The 23,982-nt window shown below is 32.2% G+C and overlaps 2 protein-coding genes across 4 annotated transcripts in view; both read left to right on the top strand.

Moving 5' to 3' along the window:
* The first annotated feature begins 42 nt into the window (after positions 1 to 42).
* On the top strand, positions 43 to 13,819 carry LOC144837973 (protein regulator of cytokinesis 1-like). 3 transcript variants are annotated; one of them, XM_078693296.1, is made up of 15 exons: positions 43 to 158; positions 590 to 845; positions 1,206 to 1,439; positions 1,754 to 1,924; positions 2,370 to 2,519; positions 2,804 to 2,951; positions 3,268 to 3,404; positions 4,760 to 4,855; positions 5,345 to 5,491; positions 5,913 to 6,035; positions 6,474 to 6,584; positions 6,942 to 7,046; positions 7,726 to 7,890; positions 9,460 to 9,598; positions 12,277 to 13,819. In XM_078693296.1, exons 1-14 carry the CDS (start codon positions 139 to 141, stop codon positions 9,553 to 9,555), a joined length of 1,959 nt encoding a protein of 652 aa, XP_078549422.1. In that variant the 5' UTR covers positions 43 to 138; the 3' UTR covers positions 9,556 to 9,598; positions 12,277 to 13,819. The 3 variants fall into 3 exon arrangements, with proteins under 3 accessions (XP_078549422.1, XP_078549421.1, XP_078549423.1); XM_078693295.1 differs by lacking the exon at positions 9,460 to 9,598; XM_078693297.1 differs by lacking the exons at positions 6,942 to 7,046; positions 9,460 to 9,598.
* An 8,185-nt stretch (positions 13,820 to 22,004) lies between these two features.
* LOC144837845 (E3 ubiquitin-protein ligase RNF38-like) overlaps positions 22,005 to 23,982 on the top strand; it is a 67,508-nt gene continuing 65,530 nt past the window's right edge. The window contains exons 1-2 of the mRNA XM_078693121.1: positions 22,005 to 22,088; positions 23,043 to 23,476. Coding sequence (XP_078549247.1) covers positions 23,122 to 23,476 — 355 coding nt within the window. The 5' untranslated portion in view covers positions 22,005 to 22,088; positions 23,043 to 23,121. The remainder of the gene's footprint in view (positions 22,089 to 23,042; positions 23,477 to 23,982) is intronic.

The raw sequence follows: 23,982 nt of genomic DNA, 5'->3' as shown, positions 1-23,982 counted from the left end.
CAATGAGCGTTCATATTTTTGCAGGACATTTTCAAATCGGGAAATCGGCCATGGTGAGTAGCTGTTTTTAAGAAGTGAACTAAAATTTTCAATAAAAAACATTACATTTTGGATTAAATTCTTTGCGAAAAGTAGTTAATGATGGCTGAGAATAAACGGTAAGTGAATTATGTACATTTTTATAAGAGATTTTCTGCTTTAAATATGTTCTAAAGGTCAGAAAATGAGAAAGAGAGTGGTGTGTGTGAGGTGGCCAAGTGAGAGTGTGACTGTGAGGGTTTAGCCTTTAGGCCTAGGCTAGGCCTAAATAAGCCTGGCTAGGCCTAACGTACTAGGCCTACTGGCGCTGCAGTAGCACCTAAGCTGTGTGTGTTATGTGCAATTTGAACGATTACCTTGTGCAATTTAAATCAAATTAGCCTATGTAGGCCTACTCAATTAATTCAAATTGTGTAGGAAATGTCAAACTGCGCAAAGTATTTTTTCAGTATTTATTGATAAATAAAACCATACAAAAAGCTTGATAACCAAAACCTTACTTTTTCACATTTTGAATTAAATTGACAGTACATTTTTCATCTTTAAACAGTGAGAGTATGAAATTAGAAATTGGATCTTGCTTGGACGCTGCTCTTAGCCAGCTGACTCACATATGGAACGAGATTGGAATATGCGAAGAACAACGACAAGAAAGACAGACTGTAGTCATGCATCATCTTCGTAATCTTCTACAAGAGATGGTTGACGAGGAACAAGAAATGAGCAACCGGCTTAAACAAAGTGTTGACAAGTGCCAGTGTGAACTGAAAACCCTTGTTCAAGAACTTGGAGAGGAGCATGTAAAGGTATGAGTAAAGTAAAGCTATCTAGGTTATTCCATCCAATTGTTCCACAGCAATTGAATACATTCTCTCAATATTGGACTCTCTGAAAACCATTTTCTTGAGTTCCAAAAGGTTCTCTTTTTATACCATTTAACACACATTCACAATACCAGCCCAAATATGTCCGTATTAGTAGAGTTGACTGTTTTTTCTCATTTTCAGTATCTAATTTACGCGGCTCGTATAATTGAACCTCTTCGTGGTTTTTTTTTTAAAAAGAGGTATAGATATTTTAACAAAACAAATTCTGTGTTTCTATAATTGGTGTCAACTACCTGTAATAAGTTTATTATAAATTCTAACTATTTTTAATATCTGCAGCCGGATGAAGGGTTAACAATTCTTCAGCTTGAGAAGCTTTTGCGATCCCAAGTGGATTCTCTGTCGAAGGTTAAGCAGCAACGACTGGATTATCTTAAGAGTTTAAAGGAGACGGAGCAGGCTCTATGCGACGCCCTCTGTGTTACACCACACTACATACCAACAGGAATTGTACCAACACAAAAAGACTTGGATAAACTTAAAGAACACATTGAATCATTAACTTCAGAAAAGGTTAGAATGATGGTTTTTATTTATTTTTTTTTTATGTATTTAGGCACATGTGGACAAGGATTACCAATAGTAAATTAATTACTGTCCTATCGGATACAGGGGCTATTTTGTGAACCAGTTCACCGGGTCGTTGGTTGTCAGAATGCTGCCTATTATTTATTCAATAACAGTTCAAAAGTACACATTTTAACAGGAGAAAGTAATACTGTAGGCATGAGGCCAAACAGAAAAATTCATACACAACTTTTAGCCTTCATTAATACCATTTGGATATTAATAGATTTTACTATTTTTATCAAATCTATCTTTTGCAGGCCAATCGACAGAGTATATTTTCGTCAACGAAAAAAGAGATTGTAAGTTTATTTGAGAATTTGGAACAAGGTCCGAATACGTCGTTTGAAAGAGAGGTACTTTGTGAAGAAGAGGACACGTTTCAGCTTTCATTGGCCAACTTAGAAGCCCTCAAGCAGTTACGAAACGATGTAAGTCAGTTTTTATTAAAGCATTGTATTCTGAAAATACAACAGTTTTTTTAGTTTTACTACATTTGAAGGGAATGCTTGGAGACATCCTACAAAATAAAATTATCAACATCTGTCATAAACATTTTTATTGTGAATCAATTTCAATTTGTATGTTCAAAGAAAATACTTGAAGTACTTAATTACATACTTCAATGAACACACTCATGATGTCGTTGAGAAGTAACGACTAAACATGCTTTGAAATGTCCAGGCATCTAGCTCAAAAGTAGGCATAAAATAATTTAAGAAACAGAGAAAGAAATCACATTGTAACGTTTTTTTCTAATTCGTTAATGGTGGTCTCTGCACAATTGATTTGAATAAACCATAATGATAATATAACTTTCACAATAAGATTTTACTGCAAATGATATTTAACAGTATATCTAACTTTTTACCATAGCTTGAAATTACCGAAAAAGAGAATGAAATATTAGCGCATGAACTTTATGACAAGATCAAGTCACTATGGAAACGGCTTAGGATTGATGAAGCGGAAAAAGAAGAATTTCAAATGACACACCAAGGCCATCGACCAAAAACTATACAATTTGTAAGATTTTTTAAAATGTACTATTTTAAAGATATATTTTCCCTCTGAATAAATCATTTTTTTAATGTTTTTGTTGAATATGCCATTTTAATGTCACATAATAGTTATTCCCGTTGACCAAAAATTGGATCTAAAAAAAAATTGTAAATGGGATTAACTTTATTAAAACTATGTAATGGCCTATTTAAAATCTTTTTTGATTAATCTTAATTTTTCATGTTTTTGGGAGACAATACATCTTTAAAGCTTTTGGATGAAACAAAATACTTTTCAATTTTGCACAGTTGAAAGAAGAATTACAAAGACTGAATGAACTGAAGAAACAGAATTTGAAGAAAGTGATAGAAGAAATGAGAGAAGAGTTGACATCATGGTGGAACAAATGCTTCTTTAGCCTAGAGCAACGACAAACATTTACTGCTGCATATGACGGTACTATAATAAAAACAATTCACATTAAATAAATCAGGTTTAATTGTTATTGGTATGTGCTATGATGAGTATTTTGAAATATAAAATGGTAATGTTTTGTGGATTTGAAATTAGAGAACAGGTCTCAATCGCATGTTATTGGTCCTCACGACTCTAATGAATCGCAAGATAGCGTATCCTAAATAAGCATTTTTCTCTAGTTAATGGTGAGTAAAGAAGATTGTGAGAAATAAAAACAATTGGTACAGGAATTGAATTTACAATCAAAATCATGATAATATTCTGGAATTATCATCTGCTTTCTCTTCTCTTCCAGATGAATTCACAGAGGAACTGCTTGAATCACATGACCTAGAAGTAGCCAGAATGAAAGCCTATTACGAAGAAAATGAAGAAATTTTAGAATGTATCAAGAAGAGAGAGGACATGTGGAAAAAGATGTTGGAGTTTGAGGTAGTCCATTTAGCAAGAGCTCAGTGTGCACTCATTGGTTTACCTCCAATTTCAATGTTTTCACCCATGTAACATTTATAGTACCATGCTTTGATGATAATGATTTCTCTATCCTGCTTCTATGTCATAATAATAGTGGTTCCCACTTAGACGCAACACAAGGACCTAGACACAACACAGAGTTGATCAATGACAAGGACAGTTCGAATAATCCATCATTTGTGATTGGTCAAATCCATTATGTCGCGTTACATCGTTGCGTCTCTAGTGGTAACCAAGCATTATATAGCTCCTAATACATTGTTTCTATGTGCTTTACACACAAAAATGATGTATTAAATATCCTAAGATAACCAAAAACAGGAATAAGTAGGAGGAGCCATTGTCTACAATATACATTCACTATGGCTGGCTTCATCTATAATATCCTTCTCACAACAGCAAAACATCAGAGTTTACACACACTGGGGCGCACCACACAAAACACAGGTGTTGATGCCCCGGTGTGTGTAAACTCCAGGGTTTTGCTAACTAACTTTGCCCTACTACTTACTACTACTACTACTACTTATTGAATGATCTACTTTAGAACTATATGTTTGTTAAATAGAATCAATCTTCTATTCAACTCATGAATATTAATTATTATATATCATCATTACTAATCAACTGTGTCATTCACTTGAACCAGTCATTATAATCATAGCATGGTACTTAACGGTGATAGTCTCCCTACAGCACACAGGATTTTACTCCTGTGTACTGTAGGGCGTATCATTACCGAATGTTAACAAAATAATACATGCAAGAATCGCATTAGCCATCATCTAATCCATTTAATAACCTTCTTTATTGCATCATCTTTACATATTTATTAATAAATATTGCACTTTCATTTAGTCTCCACACCAGTAACTATAATTTGATTTTTTGGTGATTTTTTTTTTAAATAGTTGGTAATAGCCATACTAACATAATGATACTCAATACCACAGTAGAATCATTTATTTTATCATTCATTTCTGTACATTTGCATAATTCACCTTATGTTAGCATTTCTTCTGTCAATATGTACATTTTAAAACTGCACATATTTTATCATTTATAATATGAGGAAAATGGAGCTTTTAATTGCAGGACCCTCCACCCAAAAAAAGAGAAAAGAAATCAACCAATTAAATTAATATACAATTAAAAGTAAAAGTGATTGATGATGGTTAATAGACCTATTTTGCTTGCATCATTTTGTGCTTCTTCTCTTATTGATGCATACTGTATCTGTATAATCATAGTGTCAATGTAAATATCATGTTAATTTATGCAGGTAAATATAACATTTGAATTGTACATTTTAGCGCAACGCTAACGATCCATCCCGATTCTTCAGTCGCGGATGTAACTTACTGCAAGAAGAGAAGACGCGGAAGAAAATCAATAAAGAGCTACCCAAGGTAACGTTTTTAATTCAGTATAAAAATAAAGAATGACACCTCATTACGGTCACTCTCCCAAACACATGTTTATTCTTCCTATCTAATCAGGGCATTTGATACCTCTTTGCAATTCCATAAGCAGACATAAATGTTGGGGTTTTTTTTCACGGGATATTCAAACATAAAAGTAGCATAATACCTAATACTAGGTAATAGCAAGTCCTAGCTCCCAATGGGCATTTCTGGGTCAATTTCAGAGTGTAAAAGTTACATTGTATGCTAGTTTTTTTTTCTTTAAATATTCTAAAAATTTATTTTACCAATGGAAATAAACTACTAAGCTACAATTTGATCTATCTTGGAAAATCTTTTATAAATGTATTTTTTTTGTAATTTGTATTTTTGTAATGTCAGTAGTTAATGTTATCAATTTTTATTATTTTTTTATAAAATGATTATCTAAATAAATTCAAATCAAATAAAAAAATGCCTGTTTATTTTGTCCAGCTCGAGCAGAAACTATCCGAAAGAATAGCTCGCTACGAGGAAGAGAAAGGGAAGGCGTTCCTTGTGGATGGGTGCAGGTTTATGGACTACGTTCAAGCTCAATGGGTCGCACACGAGCAGGAAAAGTTGATCCAAAAAGAAATGAGGGTAAATATGAATACAGTCGAATCTCCCAATACTCTCTGAAAACTGGAAGCTCTCCCAATACCAGACTTTTCTTGAGTTCCAAACTGTCCCAAATTTCTTTTTAATACCATTAAAAACACGTGCTGAATACCAGACTTTCCAGAAAACCAGACCTTTTAGCCAACTAGCCCAAAGGTCAACTCTCCCAATACTGGTCAGTGACCAGTATTGGGAGAGTTGACTGTATTACATTCTGCTATGGTTAAAAAGGAATGAGGAAAACAGTCTACACTATCAAACTAGTTGACAAAAAAAAGTGTGATGTGCTCAAATATGGTAGTGATATGACATCATATCCATATATGGTCACATCACATTTTTTTGTCACATAAAGTTTGATAGTGTAAACAGAGCTTTAGCAATAAATTGTTTTATTCCATAGATGAAGAATAAGCAGAAACAGACTCAAGAAGAGATGACATTTGGCAGCAAGCCAAGCACACCGTCAGCAAAACGACGCTTCATGGGTACACCAAACAAAACGCCCAGCAAGAAATTAAGAGGGGTATGTTTGCTGCAAAATTTATAGATAGAAAAATTCAAAATTATACATTGTAAGGTCAATAATTTTCGTCTTGTAAAAATAAAAATATTAAAAATGATAATACTGAGGATGATTGGCATGATAAATAATTCAGAACTAAAGCTCTGTCTACACTAACTTTATGTGATGAAAAAATGTGATGTGCCCATATATAGACATGATGTCATATCACTACCATATTTAGGAATATCACTGCCGTATTTGAGCACATCACACTTTTTTTGTCAAACTAGTTTGATAGCGTAGGCAGAGCTTAATGTGTTATGTTCATTTGTATTTTATGTTTCGATGAATAGTTTTAACGCACCTTGTTCATGGAAGTGGTCATGATATTACACATACTATGTTGCTACTCCAAGAATTATTTAGATTATTAATATGTTTATATTCATCATACAGATGAATGGAACTGTAGCCCCTTCACCAAAGTCGTTTGCCTCTTCAACGTTAATGCCATCGCCCTCTCCTCTTAGACGCCCTCCAAGAGGCAACACCACAAATCACTCTAAGGTAAAATGGAAATGTAAAAACGGTTGATAACTTAATATATATATATATTAAAATGTTATACTTTTTACCAGCACATATGAACTTTCATCCAAATATATTTATTTTATTTATAACTTGTTTTTGACAATGTTAAGTGGTTTGTCTACCTAGGTCAGCAATTTAACCTAGGGTTTATATAATCTAGACGATCAGTAAAATGCATTTTTTTTTTAAACTTGTGTAGCTCGCTATTTTGAAATAAAAAATATAATTCATAAATAATAAAATAAAAAAAATATTTTTAGATTATTGTGACTCTTTTAGCCTACAACTAGATTACGTTGCATTTGTTATTGTACTTTATAAATGTGTGTATAGGGAGTTAGAAATAAAACTAGCCAGTCAGGACATAAGCCTACAGTGCATATACCATTTCCGTCTCCTGGTACAAGGTCTTCTAGGTACGGCCAGTCTACTACTACTGTGAGTATTAGTTTAGGATTAAGTTACATATATTAGATTAGGATTTAAGATACTAGTATCAGATTACATTTTTGTTATTTAGTATTTAGGTTTATGGTTATATTAATTAATATGGTTTAGTTTCTAGATTGGATTATGGTTAACTTGATGCAGTAGTAACCCCTGGGACATCCGTTTTAAGGTAACAACCCTATTAAGGGGTCCCTGAAACTAGCAAGGAGGAAGATACTTTTCAACACTATGGCCAACCCCTATTCAGGGACAATAGCTTGCATTGGAAAGTTGGCTTCATCACCAATTGATCTGCTTTGTTGTGTTCCAAAGGTGTCCCCTTGATAGAGGTTTTACTTAAAATTTAAAGCAGTATCATCTCCTAGTAATAGGTTGTGCTAGTAATAGTACAGACAACAATACTTAAGCTTGGTTCACACTCGGACACAACACTAAAGAACTAAACGCAAAATCATCGTTGGTATTGTTGCTTGTGATTATTACGAAATAAAGATCAACTCACTTAAGTCGGGCCTAGGTCATAGCGTTGCATCCCAGTGGGAACAAAGCTTTTATGTCAAAGAATTTATGATGAGTATTTGATACGTATTAAAAACTTTATGCACATTGACAAAGGAAAGTTTATATATTACACAGGTTGTACCAATAGTTTTCTACTTTTTTACAGACACCAAATAGGTTACGTAATCCAGCTCGTGTCCAGCGCCGTGCGCTGATGGATAAAAACACACAGGATACCGTGCTAAGTGCGACCACTTTGAGCAGTGGCAGCATCCACGCTCATGCTAATCTATCTATCGCATCAACGTGTTCATCTTATTCTGATTTCACAGTAAGTTACTTGCTTCCATTACTCTATGATTGCAAGTTATAAAGCTCTGTCTACACTATCTCAAACTTTATGTGACAAAAAAATGTGATGTGCCCATATATGGACATGATGATGTCATATCACCACCATATTTGGGCATATTATCACTACCATATTTAGGCACATCACACTTTTTTGTCAAACTAGTTTTATAGTGTGGACAGGGCTTAACAGTAATGATTTGTGTGATGAATGTTATTAGTGTCGGTGTTCTCCCAAAGCAGGTTTTGCCAGACTAAATTAGATCCCCTATGTAGTAGTGGTAAGTTATGCCTAGCAATTTAAAAACATAGACCAAGAGCAATCAAAGACTATATTTTGTCAATTGGATAGACAATGTACAATATTATAATTATTTTGTTTGTATTATATAGCAGATTTAATAGTTAAATCTTATATATCAATAATTTGGTATGTCGCTTAATTTGCCACAGTTGATTTCTATATTGAGAGAACACTGACTACTAATTTAAATTCTACATAATTCTGTGTGGTTTGTTTTTTATTTAAAAATTCAAATTGTGTTTTTTTATAAAAACATTTTACTAACAAATTTTTCTTGGCTTGATTAATGCTTTACAAAAATGTTACATTAAAAAATATTTTAAAATGCTTTTTTTTTTTTTATTATTATTATATATAAAACGATTGCTCGTCAATATTCCCTCATGTAGATTCATTCATTCTCATTGCTCAGTCAAGTCAATCCTATAGTCAATATTTATTGCATTCATACCTAATCTGCTTGCTGTGCATTTACATATTTTGACATGTTTAGCTTACCATTATAACGCAGTATATATCATGCTACATGCCAGCTACAGTTTAAATAAAATGCTCTTTTCATATGATGTTGTTTCTATGATGATATAATTGAACCATATATTTTTTTATATATACCCTTAATGCTACAATAACATTGCAGATTATGATTGGGTGTATTTTTGGTGGAAGCTTTATAATAACAATTTAAATTGCGGGGCAACTTTGGGTTGCTGTATATAAACTTTCAATAGACTCTCTGTAATTACACCATTCAATTCTGGTTCCAGTGTACTGGACTTTATAATAATAATATTCATTCTTATATAGCGCTTGTTGATGCTTCTAAGCGCTTCACATTATTACCGGGACATACTCCCATAATGCAGTTAGTAATCAGCGCAAAGCTTTGTCTTGGTGGGAATATAATGTCACAAATGTGTAAAGCTTTGTCTACACTATCAAACTAGTTTGACAAATAAAGCATCATGTGCCCAAATATGGCAGTGATATTCCCAAATATAGTAGTGATATGACATCATCATGTCCATATTTGGGCACATCACATTTTTTGTCACATAAAGTTTGATAGTGTAGACAGAGCTTAACTGATTGGTGATAAAAATGTGGTCGATTTTGATCAACTTAATTGTTTAATTATTGGCTTTTGCTAGAAAAGATAATAAGATTTATAAAGCGCACATATCCACAAGGTGCTAAAAGAATGAAGTTCATAATGTAGCTTCTTTTTTCTTCACTACCCAACAGCGTGGCTTAAAAGAAGGCAATAAACCGTATGCTAACAGTAGCATCATCACCAGTCCCGCTAAATTGAAAATTTCTACCAAAACATTGAATGTGTAATGCCAATCTCAAAGCAGTAGTGGTGGCGGATTCATGTTATTTGGTAGGATTTGTTTACACTTTTGTTGTTTTCTTTGTCGTCTTTTGTTATTGGGTCATTTCATTCTGAATCAACAAAATAAAATGTATTGTACTTTGTCTTGTCTTACTTAAATCCTATACAGGACCAGATTTTAGTTAAATATGACCAATTGTTTAATTATTTAATATTTAAATATGACCAATTGTTTAATTATTTAATATTTAAATATGACCAATTGTTTAATTATTTAATATTTAAATATGACCAATTGTTGCCAAAATGATAAGTGTGTATTGTTCTCCAAAATCATGAAAAACAAAAGATTTATAAAATCATATTTTGAATAGGCCATTTTGCTTTTAATTTTAGTTTTAATGAAGTTATTCACTTCGGTAGAAAAAAAAAATGAACACAAATAATGTTTTCACTTCATGAAAAGACAAAATAAACCAACTGTCTGACACTGACTGACAATTTTACTATTTTATACTTTTAAATTACAGTTTTTTCTGGTAAATAGTTTGTTTGCCGATCCAATTTTTGGTCAAAGTGAATAACTATTATGTGACATAAAGTATATTCAACAAACAAAATTTCAAAAAATTACTTTTTCAGGGGACAATGTATCTTTAAATGATTACAATCAAAATAACCTTGAATATGTCAATACTGAAACTTGTTTATTTATAACAAGTTTTGCATACAATATCTTGAATAGCAAACAATATATTGTAATTTAAATTTGTTGATTTGGTATAGAATATGGCACAAATTACAATCCTCTAACTACATTCCTGTTTATATTCACTACTATTTTTGTTTTAATATTCCATTAGTTTTGTTTGGTTGTTGTGTATGTGTCTTTGTATCTTATCATTCTAACCATTTGCTACTAATAATTTACTAACCAACTGACACTGCGCTCATGCGTGACTGACCTGAAACGTTCGTGCAGGGAGCTGGTTCATGTACCGTATGAACTGAAATAGACACACAAATTCAATATACTCAACCACACTGTATACTTTAATTTTTTAATAATAATGCTACTTATTTTCCAACTGCGGGGAAACAAAAATTTGTTTTTCACTAAAGTTTTTCACTAGGAAAACTAATTAATTTATGACAATTTGATGCATTTTTATAAAACAAATTTGAAATAATAGAAAACACTATAGAGTATAAACATTCATTACATTGAGTCTATGTGTTCATAGTACTGTGGTTTGGTATAAGGTATTGATTTTTAGTGATTTCAACTATTAAAGCCTATTCAAATGGGCTTATACTATAATAGTACCTTTGCGACTTATTTCAGTGTCTCTTCACTGGTACAATCAAGCTGTATAATGCCATTGTTCAGTGACTTTAGCCTATAACATTGTTTAGTGGCTTCACACCATACACCTATTGTAACATTACATTTTAGCCTATAACATTGTTTAGTGGCTTCACACCATACACCTATTGTAACATTACATTTTAGCCTATAACATTGTTTAGTGGCTTCACACCATACACCTATTGTAACATCACATTTTAGCCTATAACATTGTTGACTTCATTCTAATTGTATTAAGCATCAGCTTACTGGTTGCTTTCTATAAGTTCAATGGACTGGCTGCCATTTCCTTTTATTCATAGTCTTGTGACACAAGCAATAACGTCTTATCCTGTTTAAACAGTATTGTTTCCTATTAAAACCGATTCACAAACTAATTCTGCAGTTTTCGAAAACAGTTTTGAAGTATAGTATTTAACGGTTGTTTACCGTAAATAATCGTTGGTTGGTTAAATCGCTTAAATATTGTTTTTCATCCAAATTTGAATTAATCTAATGATAATCTACAGAATAGATATTTTTTTCAAATTTAGTATGCTGTAACTATTTTGTTTTGTTTGAATTAGCCAGCAAAGATCACATTAATCCGATGATTTCGGCTGCATGGAATTATGAAAAATATTAATAATTGTATACATGAATTGATTAATTATTAATAAATTTGAATGACATGTTGTGTTTATTTTTATATTCATCAAACCAATCGGATAATAATATCATTTCTATTTATTAATGCTTTTAAAAAATTAATCATGTCACTAAGATCAGATTGTCCATATCTTAATGTTTGAAGCATTATAAATTGCATTTAATATTCATATTCACTTTTTGTCAGTTTATGCATCCGTTCTTAAATTTACCTCATAATTTTACTTATATGTCTTATCTTGAACTTTGCACTTTAAGCCAAGTGAAAGTTGTACAATTATAGGATTCTGTTACATATTGTATTCATTTTTTAACATGCATGTTTCAAGAATGTAGATTTGTAACTTTATGATTTTTAACTCATTTTAAAGCTGTGCTTTGTTACTGTATACATCATATCAACCAACATTGCTTTGTGTTTTCATAACACAAATAAAGTTTGTTGTACTGTGAAATTTCTTTTTTTTTATTGTAAATCTGACAACGTTATCTTATTTTGTTAAGAAGAACTTTTTAAATTTGAACATCAACATCGAGCAGCTTTTTGTTGATTTATTTTTTTTTCAATGTTTCTTCATTGTATTTTTGTAATCAATATTTTCATTTTTATTATTGGATGAATGAAATAAATTAATTTGTAATAATACTACAAATATATAAATGTTTCAAAAAGTACATAAAACAAATATTTTAATTTTTCTTTTTACAGAGGGCATTGAATTCCACAAAAACTTTGAATAAACGTAGCAGTGCGATACCACAGAGTCCATCGAATCAAAACCGGTACTACAGTCGTGTTGCTTATATATAGAAAGGCGGTTATCGTCAAAGTGGTGGTAGGCGTCAAAATATATTTAAGTGTACTACTTGATCATTGTTGGATTATTCCCATCTTTCAATTCCACAAAGAATTTTTTTAGAGACAACTTTTTACAATATTGATATACTAATTATACAATTATAGCATGCTAGTACCCTAATAGATCAAATTAATCTTTTCCATTTTTTTAATCGATACTATAGATTTGACTTTCTGTATTGTGCAGATATACAAACTAGTAAATAACGTTAGTGCTGGTATTTTGGTGTGATTTTTATTTTGGTACAAGGTATTGATAATGTGGTAATAGATTTTATTGAATATAAAGAGAAGTATTGGTTTAGAGGTCATCAGTGGTGGTCATAGTTTAAAGGTCACTGTTTGTCTACTTAGTAATGTGACTAATATTTTAACTTTTACAATGATGCTTTCAAAATAAAGTATGAGAGTTCTTTTTTATTGTGTGACGACACCCTTGGGTGTGATCAAACGCCCCTCCCATTTCCAAATGCAAAACAATAATATGTGGGTATACAGTATAGTGCACTACATTTTGATATGAGGTCAGACCTGGGTCTTCCTTTAGTCTCTGTCCACACTATCAAACTGGACAACAAAATGTGATGTGCCCATATAAAATCACGATGATGTCATATCACTACCATATTTGGGCGCATCACACTTTTTGTCTTGTTTGATGGTGTAGACAGAGCTTTAACCTAGAGATTGCTGATTTGTCAAAATAGTTTTTATTATTTTATGCTTTTGTTATGTTTTTCTGCACTATGACAAACAATCTTGCCTTTGTTGTTTTTTTTATAAGTTGAATTATGTAGTATCATCTGCACACTAGTCTTTAGTTTACTAATGTTATCATTCACTGTGCAGAATTTTTGTTAGATTATTCTGAAATAAACCTAAATTGGCATTTTAGTTGTTTTTGTTCTCATGAAAAGAGTACTGTACTCTGTGTTTTATCACAGGCTATACAATTTTAAATTTTCCATTTTGAGATTACCTTTGCCACCAGCTCTCCCAAGACACATAGGCCGCCTAAATTTTCCCCATTTTTTACAATGGCTTTTGAAAATCATTAGTTGGCTATCTAATGTGTGTGGCTATCTAAAGTGTTGGCTGGTTTTAGAGTTGGATTGAAAATGTACTCCAATAAATTATCATTTTAGTATTGTATTTTGTAAATATTTCTATATAGATTTAAAAATGACTAATATACAATCGGTAGATTATGCAATGTTTGTTGTTATGGCAATGAAAACTTGGTGTGTACATTTTTTAAATCTTCAACAATCAACAAATGAATCCAAGTAGATGTATGTAGTTGCCAGTACATGCTTAGTATTATCTTATTGATTTGTTTCCATGTAAATATTTGTATGTTTCATTTAAGATCAATAAAACACTGTAATATAGCTCCTGAATGTGTTATTGTGTCTATCCTTATGCCTAGTATATTGAGGTGCGGTTAGATTATCTCGCCCTTCCTCTATTAAATCTACCTTCAAAAGTTTAAACAAAAATTTTACAAATAAAAAACCTTACAGGCCAGATAGAGCATAGTGTCGCATATTACAGGGACCAGGGAAAATCGCCCCCGAAATCACATGGTCTTTAAGAACATAACTCTTTTATAAACTTTTATTTTAGTAGCTCTTTGTGTGTTATGACGCTTCCATTTTGGTATGTGGACGGGTCACCAGAGTGTGTTTTTCCTGTAAAATTGATCAACGACAACAGAACGGGCTTACTTTTTTACTAACAAAAATCACCCCACTCAACATCCATATTGTACAATCTGAATTATATATCCCTCCAACTTTTAATCATAATTTTGTGCTGTTGTCAAAAAGAATTAGAAGGGTGGGTGTATAATTATGGAAAAGGGACTGGGTGTATAGTTATAATAGAGGAAACAGCATTGTTAGTTGCCATATACAGTGTATCAGTTGCCATATGGTTTGTTTTATTAATTTTATTATGTGGGTATTTTCTGCTGGTAAGAAAATACAGTACTGTATTACTCATTCAATCTATAAAACTGTTTTAAATATTGATTGAATATTGATATTGATATATTGGTGATGACTTTTCAATGTCTTTTCATTTTACTTTCAACATGCAGGGGAAAATCTAAGCAGGCGCACGCTCTCCCTGTTTGACAGCTAAAATGAAAATATGACTATGTTTTGATATTTATTTTTGATAGACTATTAATATTGATAACCTACGTTTTACCATAAAATACTACTAAATATTGAATGTAGGATTTCTGGACATTGTGCCATTTCAATCCCAAAATATCTGTGTTTTTAAAGTAATAATATATTTAATTAAAATATATTTTTAGAAAGTATGTAATGACTGTTTGGAAAGTTTGTTTTATTTTTAGAAAGTTATCGTTTTCAAAACAACCCAATAGTTGTGGATTTTCCCACACAAGTTGCATGACACTGGCGTAACAATTATCTTTGTGACGTATAACCATTGTGTTTGTTAACAGGTGATTTAAGCTGGTTTTTATTCTTTTTCAATTTGCTTCCGCCAGTATACCAACACTAATGTAACAGATGGCAATTCTTATTCAAATTTCCTGGTGTGATGTCATAGCACATACCATTATGATTTTAGGGGTGATAATACTCAGTGTGCAAATGAATATCTTGTAATAAGACTTTGTTTATGTAGAGCATCTTGTGTATATGTTTGTCTTGTGAACAGGATTGCTACCTTTAAGAAGGATAGTGAATGAATTCGCTTATGGTTATCCTTGGCAATTTACCTAAACATATAATACAGTAAATAAATAAAATATAACTAATACAATGACAGTAACTTTAACAATGATAGTCACCAGTGCAGTAGTGGTAATAATTTATGATAAATTGTTATCACACATTGTTTGAGAATATGATACCAATATGATTAGGACTAATTTTAGAACGTTGTAATGTTTACTTTATGAATATTTGAATACTGCTATCACATTCGGTTTATAATCAAATCCATTTCCACTGGTTTATATTATTTTCATATAAATACAATTTTCGGTTCAACTAATGTACATTTATCCTATAAATCTTATAAAGCAGAAATAACTATCGTATGATCAAATTGTAACACTGTATTGCAAGAACAGGGTTGGATTGTATTGTGTATGAAAATGAAAAAAAAATATATGATTTGCAGTCTGATGAATGATTAAAATGTTATGGCCTATTCAGACCTACGGATTTGTGACAAGGCCGGGCGCAGGGATTTTGCCCAAGCAACACCCTTTATTTGGTCTTGGTTTAAATCTAATGCAGAACCTTAGATTTACTCCCTTCTGCCCCTATTAATTTTCCCTACAATTGGGACTGTGGTTTTGAATCATAATACAGCGTACAACACCATAGGACTTGACCTAGGGGAAAATTCATGTAAACTAGTGACAAATGCTGTATTTTGAAATAGAAGGGACCCAGGGCCTAAAATGACTAAGTGAGGAGCTGAACTGGGCCCCACTTGAATCTGTCTATGACCACCTACTATGACACTGACTGGCCTGGATGGGAACACTTGTAATAAAGACATTGGGGATTTTAAATATTGTAATTACAGAGACTGCAAATTGCAATGGAGTCCGTTTTCGTTTTTTACAATGAATGCACTGGCAATACACACATACATTATTTTGTTTAATGTATATGAACTGGATATGATATTTTTAATTGAGGGGCGGGCATAGAGTAATTATTCACCTCCTTATAGAGAGTTAAACAGAGAAAATTAATGGGGAAAAAATTTGTGAAACAAACAAATTATGCTTATCAAATCTCTTAAGTTCATGTGTGGTCCTAAAGAGGACCGAAAAAAAAAAAAGTTGAAAGTAGAATAGTTTGGTAGTCTTGTGGATGACAGGCCTTTATGGTTTGGTAGTCTTGTGGTAGATTGACCGGCCTTTATGGTTTGGTAGTCTTGTGGTAGATTGACCGGCCTTTATGGTTTGGTAGTCTTGTGGTAGATTGACCGGCCTTTATGGTTTGGTAGTCTTGTGGTAGATTGACCAGCCTTTATGGTTTGGTAGTCTTGTGGTAGATTGACCGGCCTTTATGGTTGGTAGTCTTGTGGTAGATTGACCGGTATTTGCAGTTTGGTAGTCTTGTGAATAATTGACCGGTATTTGCAGTTTGGTAGTCTTGTGGTAGATTGACCGGTATTTGCAGTTTGATAGTCTTGTGAATAATTGACCGGTATTTGTAGTTTGGTAGTCTTGTGGATGATTGACCGGTATTTGCAGTTTGGTAGTCTTGTGAATAATTGACCGGTATTTGTAGTTTGGTAGTCTTGTGAACGATTGACCGGTATTTGTAGTTTGGTAGTCTTGTGAATAATTGACCGGTATTTGTAGTTTGGTAGTCTTGTGGACGATTGACCGGTATTTGTAGTTTGGTAGTCTTGTGGATAATTGACCGGTATTTGCAGTTTGGTAGTCTTGTGAATAATTGACCGGTATTTGTAGTTTGGTAGTCTTGTGGATAATTGACCGGTATTTGTAGTTTGGTAGTCTTGTCAATAATTGACCGGTATTTGCAGTTTGGTAGTCTTGTGTATAATTGACCGGTATTTGTAGTTTGGTAGTCTTGTGAATAATTGACCGGTATTTGCAGTTTCGTAGTCTTGTGTGGATGATTGACAGGCCTCAGTGGTTCGGTAGTCATGTTGTTACGATTCTTAGTTTGGTAGTCTTGAGTACAGGAGGCCTTCATGGTTTGGTTGGTAGACTTGTTTTTGGTAAACTGGTTTCAGACTTGTTGTGTTGTGTTGAATGTAAATTTTCATTGACACCAGTAGTAATTTGGATTTACATTTTGATTGTCAATTACAGAAGTAATAATTTTAAAAATTGGCAATGTACACAAAACTAAAATGTTACATTAAAATTTTTGGCTTCCATGGTAAGTTATAAAAATAATTTATGAATAATTATTACATTACATATCTTGGAATATTTGTACAATCTTTCATAATTTAAAAACATCTTACTAATGTTATCAAAATGCAAGGTATTTTGTGTTTTAGAAACACGATCATACAACAATAATGGGTTACACAAAAAATAACTACAGTCACAATACTGTAAATTCTGTCAAATGAAAACAAATATTAAATATTAGGCTAATTTTGTTGCCTACCCTTGATTTGTTAATTAGGGTTTTTTCAGTAATACTCTGCATGGTTTTTATACTGTCTGGTGTTATTTTGACTAATTTCAGGCCTGGAACATCCACAGATAAATAATAATAAAATAACAAATGGTATTAGAAATAGTCACTATCCACATTGGAAGTACAGTAAAAGAATAAAATAAAAAAAAGAGTTGTTGAAAAGAGTTTCTTAAAGTCTACAGGTTAACAAAATTGGTTTTACAAAGATTTAAAAATTAAACTATGTTGAAAAAGCAATCTTATCTAAATCTTAACTATCGTAAAAGAACAATGTCTTTAGCACAAAGAATTTGAAAAGTTAGAACTTGAAGCATGAATTATTGCACGTTTAACCCACCCCAGACCCTTAATGGAATAACCTTCTCAATCGCATTTCACTAGAGTTTAATACCTCTAGTGTCCGCTCTCCGACTATGGCTAAATTTGCTATACCTAGCCTAGACAAAATGTATATTCATTTTGAACATTCACAAGGTAAAAAGCACCACATTTATAATATATCAAGTACTGTAAAATTCCACACGAAATTTTCTTATACTTTGCACTTTCGTTTGTTATTCCACAATTTATGCATAAATACTGCAATTAAGTTCTGTGCAAATCTTAGCTTCAAATTCTTCTTTACCTTAAACTATATACAACAACCAGTTGCTGGTTTTATCAAACTTGTACTGTACAGTATATAAAAATACTACATCTCTTTATACTTGGTCCTATAAAACGTTTTTAACTACAAATGTACAATTTTTGGAAGCCAAAAACCAAATTCGTTTAACAATATTCATGTTCACCAAAATGGAATGGTTGCAAATATTCAGTCTGAAAACATAATTTGAGTTGTCACGTTGGACCAAGCAAGAAAGTTTATGAAGCAACTTTTAACATTGTTTTTAAATTGTTCTCCATTTGTTTGAAAGACGATGGCGAATGTGGTAGCACATTGAAGCCCTGTATCCAGCCAACAGGTGGCGATGGTAGACAATCTGGCGGCGGTGCTTCGCTAAATTTCGCACCAGCATATGATGGTGATTCACGAAGTTTGCTCTCTTCCGTCTGCTGGAATCCTGGTTGCGGAGAATATCTTACTTGAAGTGGCGATTGCCTCTTATTAACGTTCATCAAGGGCATCCCATTGGTATAAAAATTTGATTTAACCGGATGGAATGCTGATTTTGGTGAAGATCTCTGCAGTTGTTTGCTTGAATTTGGACTGAATCCATTTGTTCTATTCTGCTGCTTCATCGGTGAACCACAACCTTGTTGGTCTTTGAATCGCTTCGGTGTCTTAGTGTGGCTGCTTCTGCGATATGGAGAAGCTTGCAATTGAGTTGGACCCATGTTTGGACTCATTTCAATTTTGTAAACTACTAAAGTTGCACTGATGGCCAGCAATCTTCTTGATTGGCAAAAACTTGGCCTACTAGCCTACACTCGATTATTATGGCTTAATTATTACCTTCGTGACAACTCAAATACGTATGAATACACGGAATATCTTATAATATAACTGTAACTATAAAATTATCTAAAATTTGACAATCAAACCACCAAATTCGGACAAAGACTTGCACAATGCCAGTTGAACAAGAGGTATCTGTGAACAGTGTTGATGATATTTTCGGGAGGGTGTGACCAATCTAAATGACGGTTGAATCCTTCTTTACACATCAAAATGTACTCATCCACTTGTTCTTAGAATTGTCAAAGACTGTCTAAACAGGTTAACTGACTTGAAAATCCGGAGTGATATAGTAAATATAGGCGAAAGTGCCTTAGAAAATGATGATATAACCACAACAAGCTCCTCTCTTCTCTCTCTCTCCTTCTGAAATGATCAGAACAAGCGCTTTGTTATCGCAAAATGGTTATAATGTTTGACCAATCAATGCGTGCTAATTCAATCACGTGACCGTTTCTGACCTTGTTGTGACGCTAACGTTTCTAATTTTATCTTGTTTACAAAATTCCAAATATGGAAACTGATAATTGTGTACGTACTTGTTTTACAAACAAATGGTATTTTGTAATTAAAATATCACAATTTCAACTCATTCTTACTTTCTTTCATATCCATAGTTCAGAATTTAGACAAAACTAGGCCTATCGTATGAGTAGATTAATTATTTAAAAAGTAGTTCCACGCTGAATTTCATTTATGCATCATGCAAAAGGAGTTAAGTGTCATATGACGTCATGATTTATCAAAACATTGGATTATTGGAAGACTCCATTATTATTGTGGGAAGATTTATTGAGGAAAATAACAATAAGTTTGATTCGATTTGAATTTATTAGGAAAATCATCATAAAAAATACATACAAAGTGATAACATAATTTACTGACATTACAAATAATACATTTATAAAAGATTTTCCAGGATGCCTAAAAAGCTTATTAGCTTATAAGTTTAGAGGATCATCTTTAAACTTTTTTAAATAAAACTGTTACGTCAAAAAGTCGAGCGGCGTTTTTTGTAAGAAATATTTTATTTTTGTTTTAATCTATTACCGAAAACAATATTATTTTTTTCAGGTAAAAAAATAGTACTGGTAATAGTATATTGATAGGCCTATATGACGATCATATCAATAAAATTTTTATTAAAAAACATTCTTTTTTTTACGTCTATAACAAAATGACATACCACCACCATATAATGAATGGGTGTGGCTATTTTTATTGACGGGGTGCAGTGGGTGGGGTGACGTTATGTCACAATATGCATAACACCGTACCGTTATGTAAAATTAAAAGGGTAGGTTGGCGGGTTTTTTTCCTTGGGTTAAAACAAATCTACGAACATCTCCATACATTATTAAATTACAAAATAAAACAACATTTTGTTCACACAGCATGCTGCACCGTTCACTCTGTCCTTTCTATACGACTCTAACAATTTTTTTTCAATTTAATCTATCAAAAGTAGTATAAGTTTTACACATCTAAATCATGCTGTTTATTCAGACCGAATTAATATAAAAGGCTAGAAAAAAATACAATATTTATTTTATAGACTAACGAGAGAGGGCACCAAACTATGAATCCGCGTACACGGTCCGTTTTTAATATAATACGACACGATTATGAAATAATTCACTGGATTCTTTTTGACTTTATTATTAACTTAGGCCCCTGGTGGTCAATCCATAGTTGTTGACACACTTTACATCACTTTTGTAAAATTAAGCAATATGGTCACAAATAAAACGTTATGTAATTTCGTTCTAAATATATAATTCATTGTATATTATTAAAATAATAATAATTTTGAATATGTATTTCATGTAAGTTTCAAATATATTTCCATGTTTTATTATTATGGACAATAAAGAATTTATAAATATAGTTGAAATTATATGGATGGTTCTTGGTCCGCCGGCCGCGTAGCCTTTAAGGCAGAATTTAAACATTTTGGATTTTCTGGAATAAATCTTATTTTTAATAACGGGAGCATTTTGATACAATTTTTACGGCCCTTTTTAATTTTTTCATATCTATAACCTATAAAAATCCCAATTAAACTGAGCTGATTTTGAAATTTGTTTTTGGCCATATAATAAAACACTGAAATTCAAAATTGTAATTATTCGGGAGGCGTTATTTTTAAGGTGTAGGGGGGCCTAATATGGTAACATGCATAATCAAATAAAATGTACCAACATGCTTGTAGATCATGTCACTCTATATTTATAATATATGATTTGATTACCATGTAGGCCATGCCTAGGTTTAATTTCGTGCTCATGATAGACTATTATAAAAATTATGAATAAACCTAAAATTAATATATATCTAAACTAATAAGAAATTAGGTTGGTAAATGAATACGGTATCTATTTTTCGGTCAAATAATTATACTAATTATACAAATATTATAATCATTTATACTTCTCATCAAAATGATCCGACTTACTCAGTCGTCTCCTGTTGAGAACACCTCATAGTAGCCAGTTAGTTGCCTTTTCTCTCCTTCTATTATTTTAATGTTATCTTAATATTTGTATGCATGATTATTTACAAAATCTTTATTTTTGGATGAATAAAAGAACTATGACAGGATACGATATTTAAGTTCCATATATCCCCAATACCACAATTGTTTTGTTTTTTTATGCTTTTTATTAGCACTATCAAAATTAACTGTAAGTTAATCTGGTGTTTATAATATGTAATTTCAGAGCCAGATAATTAAATATAATTTTCAAAGGAGTCACATTAATTTGTGTATAGTGCTCAATTATAGACCTATAAATTTAAATAGATTCACATGAAAGGATTCTATTCGATAGAAATAGTTTTAACGGAAGTGACGCCGAAAGTATTGAAAACACAGCGGGATCATCCGTGTCCGGAAAGAAGCTTGTATGTGTGAAAGGCGCTGTTTATGTGAACGACGATCGGGTCTACAGCAGTACACGACGAGATAAGAAAGGCTAGGTTGTTGTACGCTCTGAAAGGTCGGTTGCAGTAAATGGGTAAGAATTCGTCATTATTTATCGTTTTTTGATAAGAAATAAGTCGAAACGTATCAATATTCCAATGTAGATGATTATGATGCAGTTGATATGATATACTTATACACGTAAATAGGGTTAAATTAGTGTAAAATGTAAGATTACTTCGTTTGGGCTTACTGCTGGCTAGCGTACAATAGTCTGCTAAGCACATACTCAGCAGTGCCAGCGGCTCAGCGGTAACACCACCAATGAATAATCCGATTCGGCCTTCAGCGGCTTGCGGCAGTGCATTACAAACATTAACATAATTCTATATTGGTTGTTCGCTTGAGTTTCGTCTCTTGAAAAACTCATTGTGATGTTGATTTGTTTTAAAATATGTTTTCATTGGCAATTTTGAATTTGTTTTTTGAGAATATTATAATTCAATTCAAAGTGTACACTAAATAAATACATACATTCTTCTTGAAACTTCACAATATTGACAGCAAATTGTGGTAGTATGTAAACATTATCTGAATGCTGGTAAATAATAACTCGTCTAGACAAACTCAAAATTAACAACTTAAATGCTAATCATTTTATTTTAGATTTTTGGAACTATAAATTTGGTGGAATAATCTGAGGTGTTTAATCTGTTCAAACCCATTGCTTGCTCCAGGCAAGATTGTAATTTAAATTTGATAACTAAATATAATTAGGCCACACTTAACAAAAAGTATTTGTTTTGCGTCCCTCGAGTTTGACCCACCTCTGATTTTTTATTTATTATGTAAAAATTGGCTGAGAATCGTCGAAAAAGATCGTTTTAAAAAATATTTCTATATTACTATTTGACGCAGCATTTTTTAAATATTGTACTATACTTCTGTACTTTTCTAATTAGTTTTGCTACTTTTGAGGCCTAGTATGATATGGAAATAATAACTTTGATAAAATTTAATATTGTTCCTTATTTCAATTTCTTTATAGATTTGAGCAAAACTTTATTAACAAAGGAAACATTTACTTGTTGTGTGGAGATTTTCAAGATTATTGTGGATAGCATACTATGCCAGTGTCTTCGCCTCCTTCAATAAATGTCAACAAATCGGGGATTTTAGAAAAACCCTCATCTTTGTATAAAGAACAACGAACACAATATTTAAATCAGTCAGATTCTAGCCAGTATGCTCACCGTGAAGTAGCTATTCGCAGAGATTTGGACGATTACGCGAGGCCGCCCAGCACGTACGACCCAATGTATGGTCGTGGAAGCACGGTGACAACTACGAGTCCAAGGACTTCTCCATCTTACTTAAGTCTTAGGAATCATATTTCACTTGCGAGTCCCACCGAGACGGGACGTACACACTCCCCGGGTTACGATTTAAGGGAGACGACTGCTAGAAGACGGTCACACCAAGGTAAGTTGTAGCAAATTATCATTTCAAAAGTGCTGTGTATGTTCTGTCATGAATGACGGAATGAATATATTTGTCTAACTATATACAGTGTGACTAGTGACAGATAAACAATAATAGCTGATATGAATTTTGTTTTCATGATATACAGTAATTACAGGCTTCCAAATATTTTAATACAGTATATGCATTCCTCCTAGAATCCGTTTTTGCACATAAACATTATAATTATTAAGAAAAAATAACAATAATAACATAATAATAACACCGTCCTTGCAATATTGTTGCTGGTAAGATACTGACTGTATACTTGTTTGCCCTGAAGTCCAATTTTTAAAAATAATGAATTTATTTTTTTGTTATTATTACCCCTCATATCCTAGATATACTTGTACATGAATCATGTTCAATTTAATGTCTGCCAGTAATAAAACCATCCTACTTTGTTCATGGTGTATGTATCACTATCCTAACACCTGTGTTTTGGCACGTTGTTCCATTTATATCTG

The sequence above is a fragment of the Antedon bifida genome, chromosome 3 (genome assembly GCF_963402885.1).
Source record: "Antedon bifida chromosome 3, ecAntBifi1.1, whole genome shotgun sequence".
Classification (NCBI taxonomy): Eukaryota; Metazoa; Echinodermata; class Crinoidea; order Comatulida; family Antedonidae; genus Antedon; species Antedon bifida.
This window is presented reverse-complemented; position numbering and strand designations above follow the sequence as displayed.

Coding starts and splice junctions, on each gene's coding strand:
- LOC144837973 (XM_078693295.1), top strand. CDS start 139: ATGATGGCTGAGAATAAACG. Junction 159..589: donor ATGATGGCTGAGAATAAACG/GTAAGTGAATTA, acceptor ATCTTTAAACAG/TGAGAGTATGAAATTAGAAA. Junction 7,891..12,276: donor CATCTTATTCTGATTTCACA/GTAAGTTACTTG, acceptor TTCTTTTTACAG/AGGGCATTGAATTCCACAAA.